Genomic DNA, 20,341 nt, shown 5'->3' on the forward strand with positions numbered 1-20,341 from the left:
TCTTTTTTCTTTTTTGAACGCACTGTAAGACAACACTTCTAAAACATAAAATATTTCCACTATTCCCACATCTAAAATTCCCTTAACCCCAAATGTCCCCCCCCCCCCTCTCTGAGTTACCCCTTGTCCCTTGCCGGGCAACCACAACTCCCCTCTCCATTTGGATTGCGAACCCACTCGCAAGCGTCAACTGATTTTGCAGTGACTGTTATTCTCTCCCACCCAACCCCCTCCAGAAAAGACTTTTATCTTCACATATAACAAAGCTCACCCTCTTAATTCCCCCCTTATTTCCTTTCTTCCCTTCTTCTACTTTCTCCTTGAAGCATGGATCCACCTTGGAGATGGTAATGTACTAAGAACACACAAACCTAAACCAAAAGTACACAGCTTTCTCATGAACGGTCCCAGACCTAAATCCTTAACTATGACTCTCTGACCAGTGACCTAGGTTTGAATCAGTGCTTTCTGTAAGGAATTTGTATGTTCTCGCTGTGACCTGAATTAGTTTTCGCCGGGTACTCCAGTTTCTTCTCACCTTCCAAAACTATACAGGGTTAGTAGGTTAATTGCATGGAATTGGGTGGCATAGGCTTCAGTGGCCAGAATTGGCTTCTACAGCATTGTAAATAAATTAAAAATTTTAATTTTCCAGCATTTTCTGCTTTTGTTTCAGTTATCCAGCATCTGCCATTTTGATTTTCTTTAACCATGAACACACGTGGACTGGGAAATTACCGAAAGGTATAAAACTGATATCTCAGTATTAACCCCGTTTGTTATCATTGTTAGAGAAGGATAAAATTCTTTTCTCACTGTGAACTTCTTCACAACCTATTGACTGCAGTGGTGAAAAGAGAATACCTATTATCATCTGAAGAGTGACATGAAGTCCATGAATAATTTTCAAAAAATGTCACTCAATGCTAAATGTTAGCAACTATTCTACCCATATTCCATTTAACAGCATGTTGTTATTTAATTACTCTTTGAGTTCTTGAACCGGATTGAGTTGTGATATTAGATCATAAACTCATACAGCATGGAACAGGCCCTTCTGCCCAACTTATCCATGCTGACCAAGGTGGCATTCAGAACCAGTCCCACCACCCTGTATTTGGTCCATATCCCTCTCAGCCTTTTCTATCCATACATCTATCCAAGTGTTTCTTCAACATCAAAATGTACCCTCTTCTCTATTTTTATCAGGTAGTTCATTCTAGGTTTGGACCACCCTTTAATTTAAAAAAAAAAGTTGCTCCTCCTGGCCCTCTTAAATCTTTCCCATCTCACTTTATGCATTCTTCCTAATAATGTTTTCAGCTACTCTGCATTAGGGTTAATTTGTCATTAATCTTTCTATTCCATGGAACGACACAGTTAGTGTAGGGATTGGTGTAATGTATTAAGAGGACATGAGTTAAGAATTAAGGGGCAGAGGTTTAGAGGTAACATGAGGGGGAACTTCTTTACTCAGAGAGTGGTAGCCGCGTGGAATGAGCTTCCGGGAGAAATAGTGGCGGCGGAGTCAATTGTATTATTTAAGAAAAGGTTGGACAGGTATATGGATGAGAAGAAGATGGAGGGTTATGGGCATTGTGCAGGGAGGTGGGACTAGAAAGGGGTGTTTGGTTCGGTGCGGACTAGAAGGGCCTAATGGCCTGTTTCCGTGCTGTAATTGTTATGTTATGTTATTTGCAGCCCCAGTGACTCTGGTTCAAATCCACCGTTGTCTGTGAGGACTTTTTACATTCTCCCTGTGACTGGGTGCTCCAGTTTCCTCCCACATTCCAAAGACATCTGGGGTTAGTTGGTTAATTCTTCACATGGATATATTTGGGCAGTGCGGGCTCTTGGGCTAGTAGGACCTGCTATCGTGCTGTATCTATTCACCATGCTATTTATATCTCTCAAATCTACTACTATCCTTAAGCTTCTCAGAGCATTTAGTCCAAGCCAGCTCTCTGTAAGCCATCCCATCTGTTCCCCTCTCCCTTGTGCTGTCTTACTGATGACCATTAACATTTAGGTAGGTTACCTGAAATATGAAAAATGGATATTTCATTCTGTTGATTTTAAGGTTGTCTGGGAAGAACATGATGTGTTGTTGTGGATGAGGCCAAGGACAGACATACCTGTGAGAAATGAAGGGAATTGAATGATTGGCTGTTGAGAGTTTCAGCTAATCCCAAAGACTGAGTGCAGATGTTTAGCAAGGCAGTCACCCAATTTTCATTTGGTCTCACCACTGTAGACGAGGCCACACCAAATGCAATAGATTATGTTGGGCGATGTCCATGTAAAGCTCTGCCTCACCTGGGACGTCTGTTTATGTCCCTGGATGGAGGTGAGGGGAGAGATGTCAGGACAAGTTTTTGCACTTTTTGCGATCACAGTGGGAACTGGCTTTGGGCATGGAAGGAGGTGGGGAGGGGAGCAAATCAGATAATTTTGGAGGGACCGATCCCTGAAGAAAGTAGTAGGGGTTGGACAAGGAAAGATATAGTTGGTGATGGGATTGCTCTGAAGTTGGCGGAAGTGTTAGAAAATAATATGTCTGACACGGAGGTTGGTAGGGTGGAAAGCGAGGACCAGATGGATTGTTCATGTTAAAATTTGTTATCAATTTAGAACCTGATGAAAGTGTTCACCATTCCTCAGTACAAAACATGCAAACACATATACAGACCATCAATGCGTATGCACTACGTATGTACATATATGAAAAATAAATATTGTTCGATTAAATTATAGAATCTTGGAGGGTTTGAATGATCAGTTCATTTGGTCATTCAGTAGTCTGACTGCCTGTGGGAAGATGTTCCTCAGCCTGGTGGTGCTGGTTCTGATACTCCTGTATCTTTCCGGTGGAGTAGCTGAAAGATGCTGTGTGGGGCAAGAGGGTTCCCCAATAATTTTGTGAGCCCTCTCAGACAATAATCCCGGCAGATCACTTCAATGAGGGGGAGGGAGACCCAAGTGATCCTCTCTGCCACCTTCATGGTCCTGTAAATTGACCTCCGATCCAATGTTCGATAGCAACCTTACCACACTATGATGTAGCCAGCCAGGATGCTCTTGATAGAATTTCTGTCGAAAGTTGACATGATGGTGGCCGGTATCCTTGCCTCCTTCAGTCTTCTCAGGAAATACAGTCGCTGACTTCTGGATGGCTGCAGCATGGAGTAACCTATTTTTACTTTTTCTACCTATTTAGTTCTTTATTTTACAACCAAGATGCCTCATATTTTTTGCCTTTCTTCTCCTTTAATCACATTTACTTTAAAATGGCCACAAGAAGTGGTAAATCTGGGAAGAAAAAAGAAATGCCAGCTAATCTAACTTTAGAGCCTATAAGGTCTACAGGCTCAGCACAGACAGTTGTCATCCGATGAGTTTAAAGCTATTTTAAATCGTATTGATGCTAAAATTGAAGTCTGGTGTTCAACCCAGGGACACAGTGAACGCTCATCATCCTTTGAGCTTATTCTGAGCAATTTGACCGACCATGTCGACGGATTAGAAGAAACGTGCTCCAAACTAAGTGACAGTAATTCGAAGCTAACGTCGAAAGTCGTTGACCTAGAAGGCAGGAACAGATGACAAAATCTATGTATTTTGGGCTTGGCTGAAGCTACCGAAAGTGGACAACTTACATAATTTTTTCAGAGTTCCTCTGTGGGGTTTTTGAGAAGGAGTTGCTCCCATCTCCACCAGAGATTGGTAGAGCATACTGTTACTCAAGCCAGCTCAGGGGCAGAGAACATGTGTGGTCATTATATGGTTGTATCAGTATCAAGCTAAGGATCTTTTGATTCGTGAAGCTCATCATAAAGGGAAACTGGAATATCACAGCCAGAAGATCAGGATTGTAGAAAATTACTGTTCTGAAGGAGTGGGCTGAATATAGAGATGCAATGTTGGAGTTGTATAAGCTTGGCTCCAAGCCCTCTCTCTTATATTCTCCGAATTACACTTTCCAATGGGCATAAGAAGTGGCTTCCCGCAGTTGAAGAGCCTTGGAATTACATAGATGATCTTCCTTCCAGTGTGAATCCCTACTTGATGGTTGAAACTCATTGACTTTTATTACTTTTTAGGTGTCAAACACCTGTTATATAACATTTGTTGGGAAAGTACTGGTTGATTTTCTTTGCTTTGGGAACATTTTATGTTGTTAAAAAACCCATTTTGGTTGTAGTCATGTAGGTATTTTTCTTTGTAGTAAAAGCATTGAGCTATTATATTTCTAAGTGAAGAATGTTGAGATTTACACATTTGGTTTTCTTTCTGTTTAAATGGTTTATACTATTTAAATACCTCTAAAGAATTTTTTATAATATGGTTGAAGTTTTAGCAAAATTAGAGTATTGACTAGATTTCCAAGAATGGAGCTTGAGATAATTACTTTAACAGGAAGGTTTGTTTGGGTTAAGAATGATCATTTTTTGAATATTTTATTTTTGTTTTCACAGACTTCTAAAATCCAATAAACAAAGCCATTCATGTACATATGCATACCCAAAGTCCGTATTTGTCCCAACCCCACCCCCCCCCCCCCAACCTGCCACATTCCAAAATCTTACTTCAATCCCACTCATCATGGGGCACATGACCCCTATCAAGACCTGTAATGAAAACAATTCACAATGGTAATCCCATTCAAATAAAACACTAAAAAAGAAAAGAAACTCAAAAGAAACCTGAAAAGAAAAGGGCAGGGGCATCATCTGTGCTAAGTCCTATTCCCGTAATCACACCACTGGCCTTACTGGAATAATTTATCTTATCCCTATTTAAAAGGGGGAATCAATCTATCTGAGTACCAATGCACTGCAAAATAAGGTTGCCATACTCTAATTAATGTTTCCTCTGTAGGTTATGTGATTTTCTTAAGAATGTTTTGAAAAGCTTGTTGGTATTTTCAGCTCCTGACTGGCTTTTGGGGTTGAGGAGAAGGGGAAGGGAGGTAGGTTATTTTCTTATGGCTGTTATGGCTTTGCTAATGTCATTTTATATCTGCAAGGCTAACACTTGGATTTTGGATATTAATTATTTTAATCAACTTAGTTTTAATTTAAAAATGTGGATTTCTATTAATTTCCTTAGTTCGAACTTAAAAGCCTTGAACCATTCGGCTGAAAGGAAAAAAAATGTTTTCATATATTAATCAATTTAAAGTCACGATTATATTTATACAAGAAACGTATAGCCGTAGTCGTGATAATTCTCGACTTGTGACAAGATGGCAGGGGCAGCATTTTCATTCTTCAGTTCAGGCCAAAGCCAGAATGGTATTGATTCTTATTAATCAAAATATTGTTGTATCACATACAAATGGTCATCATATTGTTTTGGGGAAATTGTACAATAAAATGGTAGTTTTTGCTAATGTTTATGTCCCTATATTTATGCCCTTAATGTAGATAATGTGGGGTTTTTAAAATTTTTTTTTACCAGCTTTGAGTTTATACTCTCTGGTGCTGGGTGGGGATTTTAATTGCTGGTTAGATCTTGCTTTGGACCTTTCATTTCCCAACCCTGTTACAATGAGTAAATCCACCTTATTAATTTATTCTTTCTTATTAGATTATGGTGTCTCTAATATTTGGTATTATCTGCATCCAAATAGGAGAGAGTATTCTTTCTTTTCACACTTTCATCACACATTTTCTCGAATGGGCTATTTCCTCATTGATAGTCAATTTATCCCACTGACACATTTTTGTAATTGTCAGAGTATAGTAATATTGGATTATGCCCCTGTGGTATGATCCTCCCTGGCCTCCCTCAAATGAAAAGATATTGGCATATCAATTTGACTTTACTATCAGATAATGATTTTGTGAAATTTATAGAGGAGCAGATAACTTTTTTCTTTAATACAAATGCTTCATTAGAAACTTCCAGTTTAATTGTTTGGGATGCTATGAAAGCTTTTTTCAGGGGATAGATTATTTCTTAAACTGTGAATGTAAAAAGGAAGGCCAATAAAGAGATTAGTTAATCAAATTTTTAAAAATAGATCAACAATATGCTCAAGTTAAATTCCTGATTTATATAAAAAAAATGAGTTGCACTTCAAACTAAATTTGATATCCATAACCAATTGAAAGCCAACTTTTGAAGAATAAGAGTCAATTTTATATTCAGTGTGACAAATCTGGTAAATTCTTAGCTAATCAGTTGAGAGGTTTTGAAGCCAAGTGGCAAATTACAAAGATTTGAAAGGATGATGGTAACATTACTATGGTTTATTCTGAAATTATTCAGTAAAGTTTATTTCCAACTCTACACTCCTGAATTCACAGAAGATAGCAGTTTGATTAACAGTTTTTTTTGGATCGATTAAATATTCCCTCACTTTCTCTGATTAACAAAGTGAGATTAGATGAGCCTATATTGCAAGAGGAAGTAGTTACAGCTATTTCTTCATTACAATCTGGAAAATCTCTAGGACTTGTGATGGGTTTCTTGTGGAGTTTAAAAAAAAGTCATTTATTCAATTGTTTTTCACCTCATTTAAGTTCTGTGTTATCTGATTTGTAAAGGATCAAGGTAATCTTCCAGCATCTTTTAACGAAGCATGTATATCTCTCATGATAAAGAAAGGTAAAGATCCAGCTGAATGCTCCTCCTACAGACCAAATGTTCTTATTTTATTTACGGTGACTATGTAACAATTTTGCCTCTGTTCACATACCCATTCTGCAACTTGATTTTCCAACTGTGGCCAATGAGTGATTCCTTTTATCAACGAACAGTGCCTTTTTTGTACTTTTCTTAGTCTCTTCTTTCTTCTTCCACTCTCTTACCAACATCTCATATACATCAAATTTTCTTGCAGCAGCGCAGTTGGACCCTCCATGATAGCCATCACCTCTAACCCATGCCCAGCAGATAAATCCACGCGATCTACAGTGGTTGATGTATACGCCAATCAATGGCCCATCTCAGGCATTGTGAACTTTGGGGGTCGACTTATACGCTGTTCAGTAGGGCACCTCAGGCAACTAGAAAATGGGGGTCGACTTGTACACTGAATAGACCATAAAATCCTTAAAATGAGGCTGAAAAAGGAGGATTGACTTAGAGGCTGAAATATACAGACATTTTCTTCAATCTCAGATGCCTAATTTTCCTAGAGCACCTGATGCAAACATTATTGATAAGATTTTTTTAGGTTACAACTTTCACTCAAATGTCTAATATCTACTATTTCTAATGAGTTGTTAACTTTAAGACACGCTCCCTTAGTTAAAATTTAAAATGCCTGGGAACAGGATTTAAGCATTTCAATATCGGATGAGGTTTGGGATTCAAATTTTAAGATGGTTAATACCCCATCTTTATAGCACATCATTGTTTGTTTCAGTTTAAAGTTGTACATAGGACTCGTATGTCCAAAGTTAAATTACCTCGTAGTTATTTCAGATGTAGACCCTTGTAAGAGGGGAGAGGCTTCTTTTATCCACATGTTTTGGTCTAGTCTCAAAAGTTATTGGAGGGATGCGTTTCAAACTTTAATCCTTAATTTAAATTTAGAGCCTAATCCTTTGGTTGCTCTTTTTGGCACAACTGGAGAGAATGAGGTTCTTTTCACTCCAACCAAAGGTTCTGTCTTTCGCCTCTCTCGTAGCCAGGTGTTTCGATATTACTTAGACGAAAGGATGCTGCCTCGCCTACCCATGTTTACTGGTTAAGGGACATTATGTCCTGTTTAAGTCTAGAAAAGATTCGTTACTCAATTAGTAACTCAAATTATAAGGTTTCAAATGTTGTGGGGACCATTCTTGAATCTTTTCCACACCTTTAGGCATAATGGAAATCCTAAACTTTAGTACTTTACTGTTTAACTCCAGGAACAAAATACATTCTTTTTTTCTTTTTAGCCATACATTGATGGAAAGGGGATGGGGTTTAGACATATGTCTATCCATGTTAAAATTATTAGATGTGTTTGTGTTATATATTGCTGATGTGCTCTATATGCCTTTATAACTTGCTGAGCTATGTAATTTCATTTTTATTATGCATTCTTTAAGTGTACTATATATGCATGTTTATGTGTATAAAATCAATAATAAAAATATTATAAAAAGAAGTGCAGTTGCTATTGCACCTTCTGACAAGTGAGGAGATGTTGTATAGGTCAATTCTAAAGTGGACTCCAAGTTACTTGGTCCTCTCCACTCTCTCTACTACCTAGCTTTTTATGCGTAGAGGAGGGTGGTCGTCCCTGGTCCTCCTGAAGTCCACAATCATCTCCTTTGTTCTGTCCATGTTGAAACTTGATTGTTATTTTTGCACCATATCTTCGAGATTTTCCACCTCTTCTCTGTAGTGCTGATGAGGCCAACTGGGGGAGGGGCCCAGGGGTGACTTGAGAGAAGGACAGAAGGTGTGGAAGGAGTCCATGCCCAAAACAGCACTGTCCATGCTCAGCAGCTAAGACCATGATGGTTGTGGACTATGGGGGTACTGAACAGGTTCCCTCCCCACCCCCCCTCCCACCCTGTGAGAAGGAGAAGCCTTAGAGAGAACCCAATATACAATTGTATCATTATGTAATCATCATTTACTATGTATGCTTGTATGTTAAACTCAATAAAAATATTTAAATAGAAAGAGAGGACCCAGTGGGGTAGGAGACCACAGCAGTGGACTGACCCAAACCTCAGCAGCTGAAGGATTCACGTCAGGCTGCAGGGTACTGATGAAAATCTTCTGAGAACCACGATTCATGAAGGTAAGAATAGTGAGCAGAGTTCCCGAAGGGCCTCAGGTAGCATCCTAACAGAACCTCGGGTTTGGAGGAGGTGTGGAGGATAGTGACTTGGATGCTTGGATTCATGGCTGGAATGGACACTGTGCAGCAACAGTGGCTACGGGAGTCCAGGAGGATGTGGCAGCTTCGGAAGAGGTGGTAGGATCCACAGACATTCAGTGTATCTGAGGGGACTCTGCTTTATCTTGTCTTGATTGGGGTGCTGGACTGGAGGTGCTTCTGGTGTGCCTTTACAGGGCAAAAAAGGAAACAAGTTTTGGGTACTTCATAGAAACCACAACAAAGGAACCTTGAATCTCGAACTTCTATCCATCATCACACTTCTGTTACTGTTCCCCAGTCTATATTTGCATGTTTGAAGTCCCCCATTGAGACTACATTTTTTGCTATCTCTGCAGTTTCATGCAAATTTGTTTTTCGGTAGCCTTTCCATTAATTGATGTTCCATAGAATAGTGCAGTGTTGAGTGCAGGGACATGAGTTCTGTTGTTCCTCTATTGTTCACAATTGTTAAACAGTTTGATAATCTATGACATTCTCTTTTGTCAGTGACAAAATCTCCTTCATCAATACTTCCATCACCACTCCCTGTCATGGAAATCCAGGGCTCCATTGTCCCCTAATTTCATGATGTACCACACTTGTCTCAGTGTAAGGTGTTAGATGCTATATTTTTCCTAAAAACTCCACTGATCATGGAGAGTTGGTTTGGTCCACCTCAAACCACCAGTTAAATAAGGTATCTGCAGATTCTTCAGACTCGTGCAGTATACGAAAGTGCTGGAGAAACTCAGCAAGACCCGCAGCATCCATGGAAAGCAGAAGTTTGTCAATGTTTCAGGCCCAAGCCCTTCCTTAGATAGGCTGAAAATCAGGCAGATGGCCAAATAAGAAGGTGGGAGGGGGGTGTGGGAGGAACACAGGCTAGCAGGTAACAGATGGATATGGGTGGGAGGAGGAAGGTTTGCTTTTTTTGAGCAATAAACAATCTGCTGGGGGAATTCAGGTTAAACAAGAAAATCTGCAGATGCTGGAGTTGATTACAATACACAAATGTCCAGGTCATGCAGCATCCTTAGGAAGGGTGGAGCAGCCAGTCTCCTGTCTGTCTCTTTGTAAAGCAAGGTTTAAAAAAACACACACGAAAAGATATTTGGAGAGGTGCATGAACATGATGCATTACAGTATCTTAATGTGGCACTTCCTGCTTTGCGGGTATGGCTTGACTCTGCTGGATAGCCACAGAAAACCAAAGTTTTACCATTAAATCTTGATGTATGTGAGGATACATAATTCAGTTCAATCGAGGGTTATGGGCCATGCATGGGCAAATGATCAGATGAGTAATTTAAGATCATCACAATCTGATGGAGGAACTTGCAGGTCAAACAGAGAAAGAACCATTCTGATGGCTTGTTAAAGGATCTTGGCCCAAAACGGCGACCACTGATGTGGTGTTCCTCCAGCCGATTGTGCTTAGTTTTGGATATCAGCATGCACAGTCTCTTATGTGTTTCCAGATGGTGACTTGGTCAGCATGAATGGGTTGGGCCTACTCCTCCCACCAGGATCAGGAACAGCTGCTCCCCCTTCAGGATTGGACTCCTCAACAATAAACTTCAACTGGGACTCTTATTTTAGCCCTTTATTGATTTTTTTTTTTGCTTTCTGTATTGCAGTCAATTTGTTTACATTTATTTATCTGTTTACATGTGTACTTTGAGTACATTTTTTTCCACTGCCAATAAGTGGACATTCTGTCTCGCCTACAGGAAAAGGAATCTCAGGGTTGTCTGTATTCTGACAATAAACCTGAACTTTGAATTTTGAAGGGCCTGTGTCGCTGCTACATTACCTGGGGTGGGGTGTAGGTTAATGGGCTGCACGGACTCCTGGGCTGAAATGGCCTGGATGCTGTCTGTCTAAATAAAATAACGGTTCGATGACGTTCTACAAGTTAGGTGGGGTAAGGTTTGGAAGTGTGGGGGAAGATGGTGCAAAATGACGGAATGTGGCAGCATGGTTCAGAAACAGGCTGAGAGCTGCAAAGTTTTAGGAAACGGGCGACATTGTTTCATTTAACAGTGAGCAGCGCCGCCCACTGATGGCGAGACTTTTAACGCATCGGAAGGTGTTACGGAACGTGGGGGCGAACTATTATTGCGGCAGTGTTTTTGTGCACTTGAGAGGAGAAACATTCTCTATGGTTTACAATGTTGCAAAAGATCACAGCCATTTGCTTATCTTTTGGTTACAATCCACGTCGCGACTTTAAAAAAGGATATTGGCTTTCGCTCCTAACAGCGTTACGGGGAAGGGGTTCCAGCTGGGCTGGTGTGAATGAACAGGGGTACTTGGAGAGGCTTGGGTGGGGAGATCGGCATTAGTCTCGCCCGCTGGAATTCAGTTCCTGAAACTTCCCCCTCCCTCTCCTCCTCCCCCCTCATTTCCCCCCTCCCCCTCATTTCCCCCCTCCCCCCTCATTTCCCCCCTCCCCCCCTCATTTCCCCCCTCCCCCCTCATTTCCCCCCTCCCCCCCTCATTTCCCCCCTCCCCTCCTCATTTCCCCCCTCCCCTCCTCATTTCCCCCCTCCCCCTCCTCATTTCCCCCCTCCCCCTCCTCATTTCCCCCCTCCCCCTCCTCATTTCCCCCCTCCCCCTCCCTCCTCCCACCGGACAGACGGATGTTTACACTCGATTTCGACCATGGTTTCACCAGTTGCCTTCTGCGCCATGATTTCGCTTGTTGCAGATTGGTGATGGAAGGCTGGGTTTAACCAGACGAGCCCCTTGAAAGCTCCCACCCCCTTTCTCTCTCTCTCGCACTCAATGTGCATTTGTTTTCCTTTTGGAGAGCCTCTTGATTGGGAACTGAGATCTCACGTGTGCAGGGCGAGGAGATATTAATAAACATCTCGGCAGCGTGGAGTTGTCCAGTTGGCGCGGACCAGAGGAGGGGGTGCGGAAATTAGGTGGCTCCTCACGAATGATCGCTGAAGCCCGCGTTGGTTTTAACAAGCACCGTGGGACTTGCAGAGTGGAGGCAACTCGGCAGTTCCCTCCCTTCGCGGCCAGCGCCCTCGATCCAAGGGGTGCGGGGTGCATCTGTCCGCAGGGGCGCAGGTCCAGGGCAAGGCACCGACCCTTGTCACTCCAGCCCCCGGGAAACCTCATGGGAAGCACGGCCGTGAACACCAGCAAGAAGAAAGGGGGAATGAAGAGGAACAAGCGGCGCATGTTGCGCCTGAATATCCCGGTAGGTTGGATGTTGCTGACGCCGCCGCATGAGCGGTGGGGCTGAGCGGGGAGGGGGACTGGATGCGGGTGGGAGAGAGGGCCCGGCCGATCGCTGTAAGTCGGGGCAACGATAAACGCGCCAAATACCAACTCAACCTTAAAGTCTCCTTTGCCGGAGCGAATTAAAGGCGGGGGCATCAAATGTCGGCAGCTCAACCCCCCTCAGCTTTATTAGAGTTAAACAGAGTGCGAGTTTCCTCTTAAAAGATCATCACCGTTCAAATTGAGAGGGGTAGCCTTAAAGACCTCGGGGAAAGAAGCTACTTGTGAAATTCAGCAAGTGGTGTTTGAGGATTAAATCATTTTTATTTTCTTTCACAAAGATACGGTTAAATGTAGTTTTAATTCTTGCAAAAATATCGGAGAAATAGAGGAACATTTGGGCATGACTGCAAATCCCTCTGGCCTGCTGAGTCAAGTGGAGGAGTTGATCGATTCGAGTTTTCACTGGAATACCAGGCTTTTCAGTCGTTGTCCAGAGGCAGTGGGGGATTTAACATTGGGCTTTGGCTTATTTATTTCGGGCACGTGCTCGATGCAAATTAGTGGGCGGGGAGAAGTGGGGAGCTTGAAACGCGATTGGACCAAGAGTTTGTGTCCCCAAAGTATCAGTCCACTCAGTCGGGAAAGTGGTATTCTATTTGCTAAAGAATCATCAGATTTTCTTTCTGCGTTGTAAGCCTTGAACCTTTTCTTAATTTCCTACTGGAGGAGTTTAAGTGGTGATCTTTTCCCATCTAGAGCATTTGTAACAGCTCCAGGGCAACCCTCAACAGGAATGTGCAAGACTCGCCACATTCGGGAGTGGACAGCTCCTTCCTGTTGGAGTCCAGAGGGCAACCTTCAGCTGTTGGTCTTCCAGCAAGAGTTGATGTTTGTCTCTGTATGCTTACGGGAACAGACAGTCCATGGAGTTACAAGACCACCCCTGTTACGAGAGCAAACCATACGTTTGGAAGAATGGTCAAATTTGGATATTCAAAAGTTGTGGTCTGAGATTCAGCATGCTACTGTAAACTTCACATGACTGGCATCTCACTATAGCATTGATCATTGAAATAAATTCCCTATTTCTTCAAGGTGATGGATACAAGGAAAGTTTAAGGGAAGCATGTGCCTGTTAGAATGAAGGACAAGCCTGGTGAGAATCGGGAACTTGGTTGACCAGAGATATTGAAGATCTGGTTTTTTTTTAAAAAAGTGGTATATATCAGTTCACAAGATCAAGGAACAAAGTAGGCCATGTGGCCCATTGAGTCTGCTCCCCAAAATCCCCTTGAGCTAAACTGCTCTCACATCTAGTTCCAAGTTCCAGCCTTCTCCCCATAATCCTTGATACCATGCCTCATTAGATACCTATCAATCTCCCCCAATGATCATGCCTCCATGGCTGTATGTGACAACAAATTCCACAAATCCATGATCTTCTAGCTAAAGAAATTTCTCGTCATCTCTGTTTTAAGTGGGTACTTTCTAATATAGACAAATCAAGCAAATCCCTCAAACAGTATAGAAGATGTTGAACAGGGGTGGCTAACCTTTTAATTTTTAATTTAGACATACAGCACGATAACAGGCCATTTCAGCCCACAAGTATGTACTGGGGGTGGAGGTTAATTGGGTGGCATGGACTCGTGGGCAGAAATAGTCTGTCACCGCGTTAAAACACATTAGATAAATCTCTGAGCTCTGATCATGGGAAGATGAAGACAAAATTACTCTGGCAGGTATTTCAATCATCATTAGGAGGAGATGAGGTGCCTTAAGACTGCAGGGTGCCCAATATAGTGGCTTTACTATAAGAACAGGCTAGGAAACAACACACTGGAGAGCTTAATGTCTGCTGTGGGTAAGTTGCCATAGGGGAGGGATTCTGAGAGACAAAATCTCCCTGCAATTGGAAAGGCAAGGACTGATTCGGGATAGTCATTATGGGAATTTGTCTCATGTTTTTATTGTAGAGGTGACTGAGAAGGTTGAGGGCAGGATGAACTTTGGTAAGGCCTTTGACACAATTGGCTGTTCTGGGATCTAGGTGAGCTGACCAATTGGATAAGAATTGGCTTGATGTTGATAGTGGGAGGGTTTGCTCCTCAGGCCAGGAGTGGATTAATGATTTGGACAACAACATAGTTACTAGGTTTGGGGAGAACACCTATGATGGAGGTATTTGGTCACAGAGTTACATAGAAGATAGGAGCAGGAGTAGGTCATTCGATCCTTCGAGCCTGCTCCGCCATTCAACGAGATCATGGCTGATCTTAAAGTTCAGTACCCCGTCCCCGCCTTCTCTCCGTAACCTTTAATACCCTTAGACTGAAGAAATAGATCTAATTCCCTCTTAAATATATTCAATGAACCTGCCTCCACTGCCCTCTGTGGCAATGAATTCCACAGATTCGCCCCCCTCTGGGTATAGAAATTCCTCCTCATCTCGGTCCTAAATGGTTTGCCTATTATCCTCAAACCATGGCCCCGGTTCTGGATTTTCCCATCCTTGGAAACATCCCATCTGCAGATCACCTGGAAAGTGGGCCAAGGAATAGCAGATGGAATTTAACGGACAATTGCAGGTGACAGTTAAACCAGGGAAGGACTTGCAAAGGGAGCAGTAAGGCCCCAGGAGTGTTGTAAGACAAAGAAAGTTGGAGTTACAGGTACATAATGCATGGAAAGTGGCAAAGCAGGTTGTGAAGAAGGCATTAGGCACCCTTGCCTTCATCAGTCAGGGCATTGAATAGGGAGCGGGGATGTCATGTTACAACTGTACAAGACTTTGATGGACTGCCCTTGGGGTATTGTGCAGTTAAAAAAAAAACACCAATGATATGTAAATCTGGGAATAGATGAAAAAGAAGACCATTGAATTCAAGTGAGGAGGGAAAATATTTAAAGGGGACATAAGGGGCACATTCACTCAGAGGGTGGTGGGTGTATGGAATGAGATGTGTAGACAATTATGATGTTCAAAAGGCATCTGGACAAGTGTATTGATAGGAAAGATTTAGAACAATACAGGTTGAATGCAGGCAAATGGAAATAGTTTGGTAGCCATGGACAAGCTGGGCTGAAGGGCTAATTTCTGTGTTGCAGAATTTTGCAACTCTCAAGTATGCTACCTAAAAATTAGAGAGATATTGTCCAGTGCAGACAATTAGGAACCCTTTAGCGCCCTTGGCACCTTTTCACATCCCGGTTCCGATACCTGGTACCCCTTCAGCCAGTTTTGAGCCAGTCTCCAGCAGTTCGTAGCCTGGTCCGAGTCCTTTGAGTCTCCAGCAGCTCACAGCCTCTGTGGGTTCCTCACTTCAAGTCACCACAGCACGTTGCCTGTGTGTGTTACTTCAGTTGCAGAACCCCTCGCTGATCCATTATTGTGGTCACCATCCCATGGGTTGTCTTCTCAGATGGGTTGGTTGGGGGGGGGAGGGGGGGGGTGAAGGTCTACACTCTCTCCAGGTCTGCAGCTATGGCAGCACTGCTGTTACAGCATCTCTGGCAGTGCGGCCATTTTTTACTTTTTTATTTCTATGGTGTGTTGAATGTTAATTACTGCCATTGGGATTGAAAAGTAGCCATTGGTAGAAATATTGAAAAATAGAGGCAGAATTTGACCATTCAGGCCTTCGAGTCTGCTCCATAATTCAATACAATTGTGGCAGATCTATTTATTCCTTGCGTTAACCATATAACTGTTTACAGCACGGAAACAGGCCATGTCGGCCCTTCAAGTCCGTACCGGTTCACTTGAACAACTCCACTAGCTCCTCTGCAAACTCCTGAGGAAGAATTGCACTTGAACTTCTTCCCTGCTGATCTCGGTAGATTATAAGATAGTAGCTAAGGTATTGGCCAATAGATAGAACTATTCCATTTATTCAAAGCAATATTTCAAATATTTCTCAGTTCAAAACACAATTAGCTAGAAATATTCAAGAAGGGCAGGCCATGTTTATAGCAAACGGTGTGGTCAGCATATTGGGTGCAATGTGATTGCAATGCCAAACGATCCGGGTTCAAATCCGGCACTGACTGTAAGGAGATTATCGGTTCTACCTGTTTCTGGGTGAGTTTTCCCTAGTTGTTCCAGTTTCCTCCTACCCTCCAAAACGTAATTGGATGGTACAGGATTAAATGGCTGGTATCGGCTAAACAGAGTTAATGTTTCAGAGTGAAGACCCTTCATCAGAATGTAATATATGCCAAAGAACATGTATGGTTTTCAAATTTTCCTCTCCTTTTCACTCTTATCCCACATGTTAGGTATTATTATTCCCATATTGATTAATTGCTATTTTTGTATAGATTAACAGCATAGGCTGCAATTTTCTAAGTTTATTTGTCACTCAATACTTGGCATAGTGTGAAACAGTCTAGTAGGTTATCTCTAAAATTCATAGAGCTGTGTAAAGAGCATTACTTAGGAGTATTGAGTTACAGTGGCGGAAGAAAAGATCAATCTGTACAAAGCAAAGGAGCACGATGGCACTATTGTGGGGTTCATTCAGGAGCTTGATGGCTGTGGGGAAGAATTTGTCCATCAGTCTGTTAGTGCATGTTTTCGCAGTTTTGAGCCATCTCCACATTGGGAGGAGGGAGAAATGTGTGTCTGTGTCAGTGTGTCTGTTTTCTCTTTTAAGGCAGTGGGAGATGTAGATGGAGTCCCTAGAGGAGAAGGAAGTTTGCGGTATGTTCTGAGCTACATTCGCCAACTTCTGATCTTGAACAGAGCAGCTCTCGTACCATGGTGTGATGTATCCAGAAAGTCTGCTATCGATGGTGCGCCTGTAGTTGTTGTTGAGGGACAGTGGGGGGGGGGGGGGGGGGGGGGGCATGACAAATTTCCTGAAACTTCTAAGAAAGTTGAGCATTGGTACAATATTTTGATCATTGATGTGTTTGTTCCAGGTCAAGTCAATGGAGGTATTTCTTATTAAGTATTTGAAGCTGTCTAATTGCCACACTTCAGTGCCATTGATATATACAGGAGTGTGATCTCTCACCTTCTGAAGTCAGTGATCATCTCCTTTCTCATATTGATGTTGAGAGAGGGATTGTTATCTTGGCACCATATCACTAGACTTTCAATCTGTTGTATGATACCCAACCCACTGCTGTGGTGTCTCTGATGAATTTGGAGATGGAGATTGAACTCAAACAATGGCAAAAAATGATGGAAAATAAATGGGTAAAAAAAAATTAAAGATGAAAATTAGCGCCGAGAGGTCAGTTCGGCAATCCACGCAACTCACAGACTCCAGCATCTACCAATCACGTATCCAGTATCTATCAATTCCATACATGCTGGAAAATGGGGTTTTACTTTAAAATGTACTCTTAAAAAGTAATTCTTATAAAATGAACATTTTGGTGAGATCCTTGAGATTAATGTTTTTGTGCAAGTTTTTAGAGATCAGGCTCCAATTTGAATAGTGATAGTCGAAGGTCACCTCTTGCGATATTGTCTGTTCCTGAATTTTATCAAGGAAGCTACCTTGCTGAATCCATGTTCAATTCTGTATGTTGAGGGAAAGGCAATGAAAAGTTTTGGAAATCTATTTGGTTGATCACTCTTAACCCAAAATTTTTCTTAAATTGATTGAACTTGTGCCATGCAATTAGATCACTTTGGAAATCACTCAATCTCTCTTGAATTTCCATGTCAACATCGGTGAGTTGTCCCTAATATCAGATATGGGATATTGAAGTTTAACAGGTGATTAAATATTTATAGAGACCTTGGTCTCTATAAATCTTGGGCCCTTTTAGTAAGGATTTCAATCTGTGTGCCCCCTTAGACGTGTTGTGGCCCCCAGGGAGGCTCTCATTGGGAATGGCTGCTATAAACTACTCATGAAAAAAGAAATATATACAAAAGAAAGAAATGTAAATGCACTGTGCAAGTACAGAAGATAAATATTCAGTTGTAGTGGTCGCACTATGCGAGCGTGAAGAAGAACGACACATATCAAAGCCTTGGAATCGAGACTGGTTTATTGCTCTGGCCATCGCACTTGTATGGGCCCCAGGTGCTGACGTCAGGGCCCTATGCCATCGGATGTCATGGAGTTGGCCAGCATTCGTGTCATAGTTTCCCATCTTCCTGCTATGCAGGAGGTCACCTGGGATGATGGCCGGTGTCACTCACCAGGTCTGCGTGGTTGCCCCTGATGACCCTGTGGGGCCCCTCGTAGGGTCATTGTATGGGTGGCCTGTGTGTGCCCCTTCTCACAAATACATACTGACCAGTCTTTAAGCCCCTGGCGGCTATGTTTGGGCTGGCTGAGTGGTGGGGGATGCCGCAAAACCAGGGACCCCAGTTTTCGACACAAGTTCTTGGGGGTTGTCGTGGGATCTTCCAGGAATTTATCGAGGGCCAGGAACTCCTCCGGAATGATTAAGGATGGGCCGTAAACCATCTCTGCTGCCGAGGCATTGAAGTCCTCCTTTGGCACAGTAAGAATCTCCAGCAGGACCCAAGGCAGTTCGCCAATCTGTTGGGACCTTTGAGGTGCCAGTGAAACAGCTCCACCAACCCATTGGTCTGAGGATGATAACGTCATGGTGTGGTGGAGCTGTGTCCCGAGGAAGCTAGCCAGTGCTGCCCAGAGGTCAATTATGCCCCCCTCTCCGAGGTTATGTATGTACTCTGGGATCCTGAATCTGGACACCCATGTGTCGATGAGTGCCCTGGCACAGGTTTCTGTTGTGGTATCAGCTAGTGGGTGTGCCTCAGGCCACCTTGTGAACCAGTCAGCCATGGTCAAGAGGTATCTAGCCCCATGGTAAACTGGTAATGGCCCTACTACGTCAATATGTACATGGCTGATACTGTCCCGTACTGGTTCAAAGGTCTGTGTGGGCGATCTCACGTGAACCTGTACTTTGGAGGCCTGGCAGTTCGTGCATGTTTTGGCCCACTGGCTGACCTGCTTATGGAGGCAGTGCCAGACAAACCTAGCCACCTTCTTGACCATGGCTCGATTGCCGTCCGTAACTGGGCACATCCTGCATCGAAAACCTGGCGCCTCCATGCAGCCAGAACGATGGACTGCCGGTAGAGACAAGATGTTATTGCTAGGTTACCTGGGCTGATGGGGATGTTTTCCACCCTGAGACTGGAGACACCTGTCTTATACGCGGGGATCTTAGGGTCCTGCTGTTGCGCTGGGATAGGGTGTGTACCAACTCGATTGTGGGGCGTGTCAGGGCGTCGGCTACCATGTTGTTTTCCCCCCACAATGTGCTGCATGTCCGTGGTAAATTTGGACATCTCAGACAACACTCTGTTGTCGGACTGACCATGGGTCCAATACCTGATAGATGGCGAAGGTCAGCGGCTTGTGATCGGTGTAGACCTTGAATTGCCAGCCTTCATTCTGTGGATGGTGGGGTGAAGGCGAGCTAGTAGGGCTGGAGTTGGTGTGCGCCATGACCCTTGAAGGCATTTCTTTTGGCTTGAATGCTTTGCACTAACCTGAAAATTGGAGAGAACTGTTATCAGCACACTTTTCACACATTCGTGTGCTGGAAACAAACAATAGCCCTGGGCCAGATGCCACTAATCCCGTGTTGCTGTGGGAGCTGAAGGAAATCTGCAGGGTTGCAGGCTGCCGTAATGACACATTTGTGAGGTCTGGTAATTAAGATCAGAAATGGGCAAATATAACTCCAGTGTTTAAAACATAGTAAATTGAACCTGATTAACAGAAATTACGCTGGGAGGGAAGTTGCACGAGATTCTGCACACTGACAACTCAGCAATGTGTACTTTCAGAAACTTGCAGCGGAGAAGCCTTTCATTATGGAGTATGTTAGAAAGTAGCAGTAATATCAGAGGTCTTCCCGAAATCCAAATAAGCCATCTGTTAAAACTAGAAACAATAGAACTATCAAGTATAATGTGGACAGCGAGTAATTAACTACGTGCATCAGATTGGAGAGGTGACAGAAGATGTTGCTTTGAATAGAATCTCAATCCATGTTTTGATCCATACAGAAACTCCTTTCTCTAGTCATGGAGTCCTATCCAATGATTCTGTATCCAGCCAAGCACTCATTACATTGATCTATCTGGTTTACCAGGATGTTTTAGAATCAGAATTTATTGTCGTGAACGTGTCACAAAATTTGTTGTTTTGTGGCAGTGTCACAGTGCAAGTTTTATATAAAATTGCATTTAAAAATAAGAGAAAGTGAGGTTTCATTGTCCATTCAGAAATCTGATGGCGCAGACGGAAAGAAGCTGTCCTTGTG

At 42.8% G+C, this 20,341-nt stretch overlaps 1 protein-coding gene and 1 long non-coding RNA gene across 4 annotated transcripts in view; one reads left to right on the forward strand and one right to left on the reverse strand.

Annotated features, from left to right (window-relative positions):
• Positions 1 to 20,341, forward strand: part of LOC138751903 (5'-AMP-activated protein kinase subunit gamma-2-like) — a 621,068-nt gene that overhangs the window by 56,051 nt on the left and 544,676 nt on the right. The window contains exon 1 of one of the 3 annotated variants that reach the window (XM_069914837.1): positions 11,546 to 12,044. The exons of 1 other annotated variant lie outside the window; for it this stretch is intronic. In XM_069914837.1, the coding sequence (XP_069770938.1) occupies positions 11,775 to 12,044 (270 nt within the window). In that variant the 5' untranslated portion in view covers positions 11,546 to 11,774. Of the gene's footprint in view, positions 1 to 11,545; positions 12,045 to 20,341 lie in introns of those variants that run through there. One more of the 3 variants, XM_069914836.1, reaches the window with a different exon arrangement.
• LOC138751909 (uncharacterized) lies at positions 8,556 to 11,642 on the reverse strand. The gene is made up of 2 exons (XR_011350257.1): positions 11,481 to 11,642; positions 8,556 to 9,016 (listed from the first exon to the last, which is right to left on the reverse strand). It is a non-coding gene; the product is annotated as an uncharacterized lncRNA (long non-coding RNA).

The sequence above is a fragment of the Narcine bancroftii genome, chromosome 1 (genome assembly GCF_036971445.1).
Source record: "Narcine bancroftii isolate sNarBan1 chromosome 1, sNarBan1.hap1, whole genome shotgun sequence".
Classification (NCBI taxonomy): Eukaryota; Metazoa; Chordata; class Chondrichthyes; order Torpediniformes; family Narcinidae; genus Narcine; species Narcine bancroftii.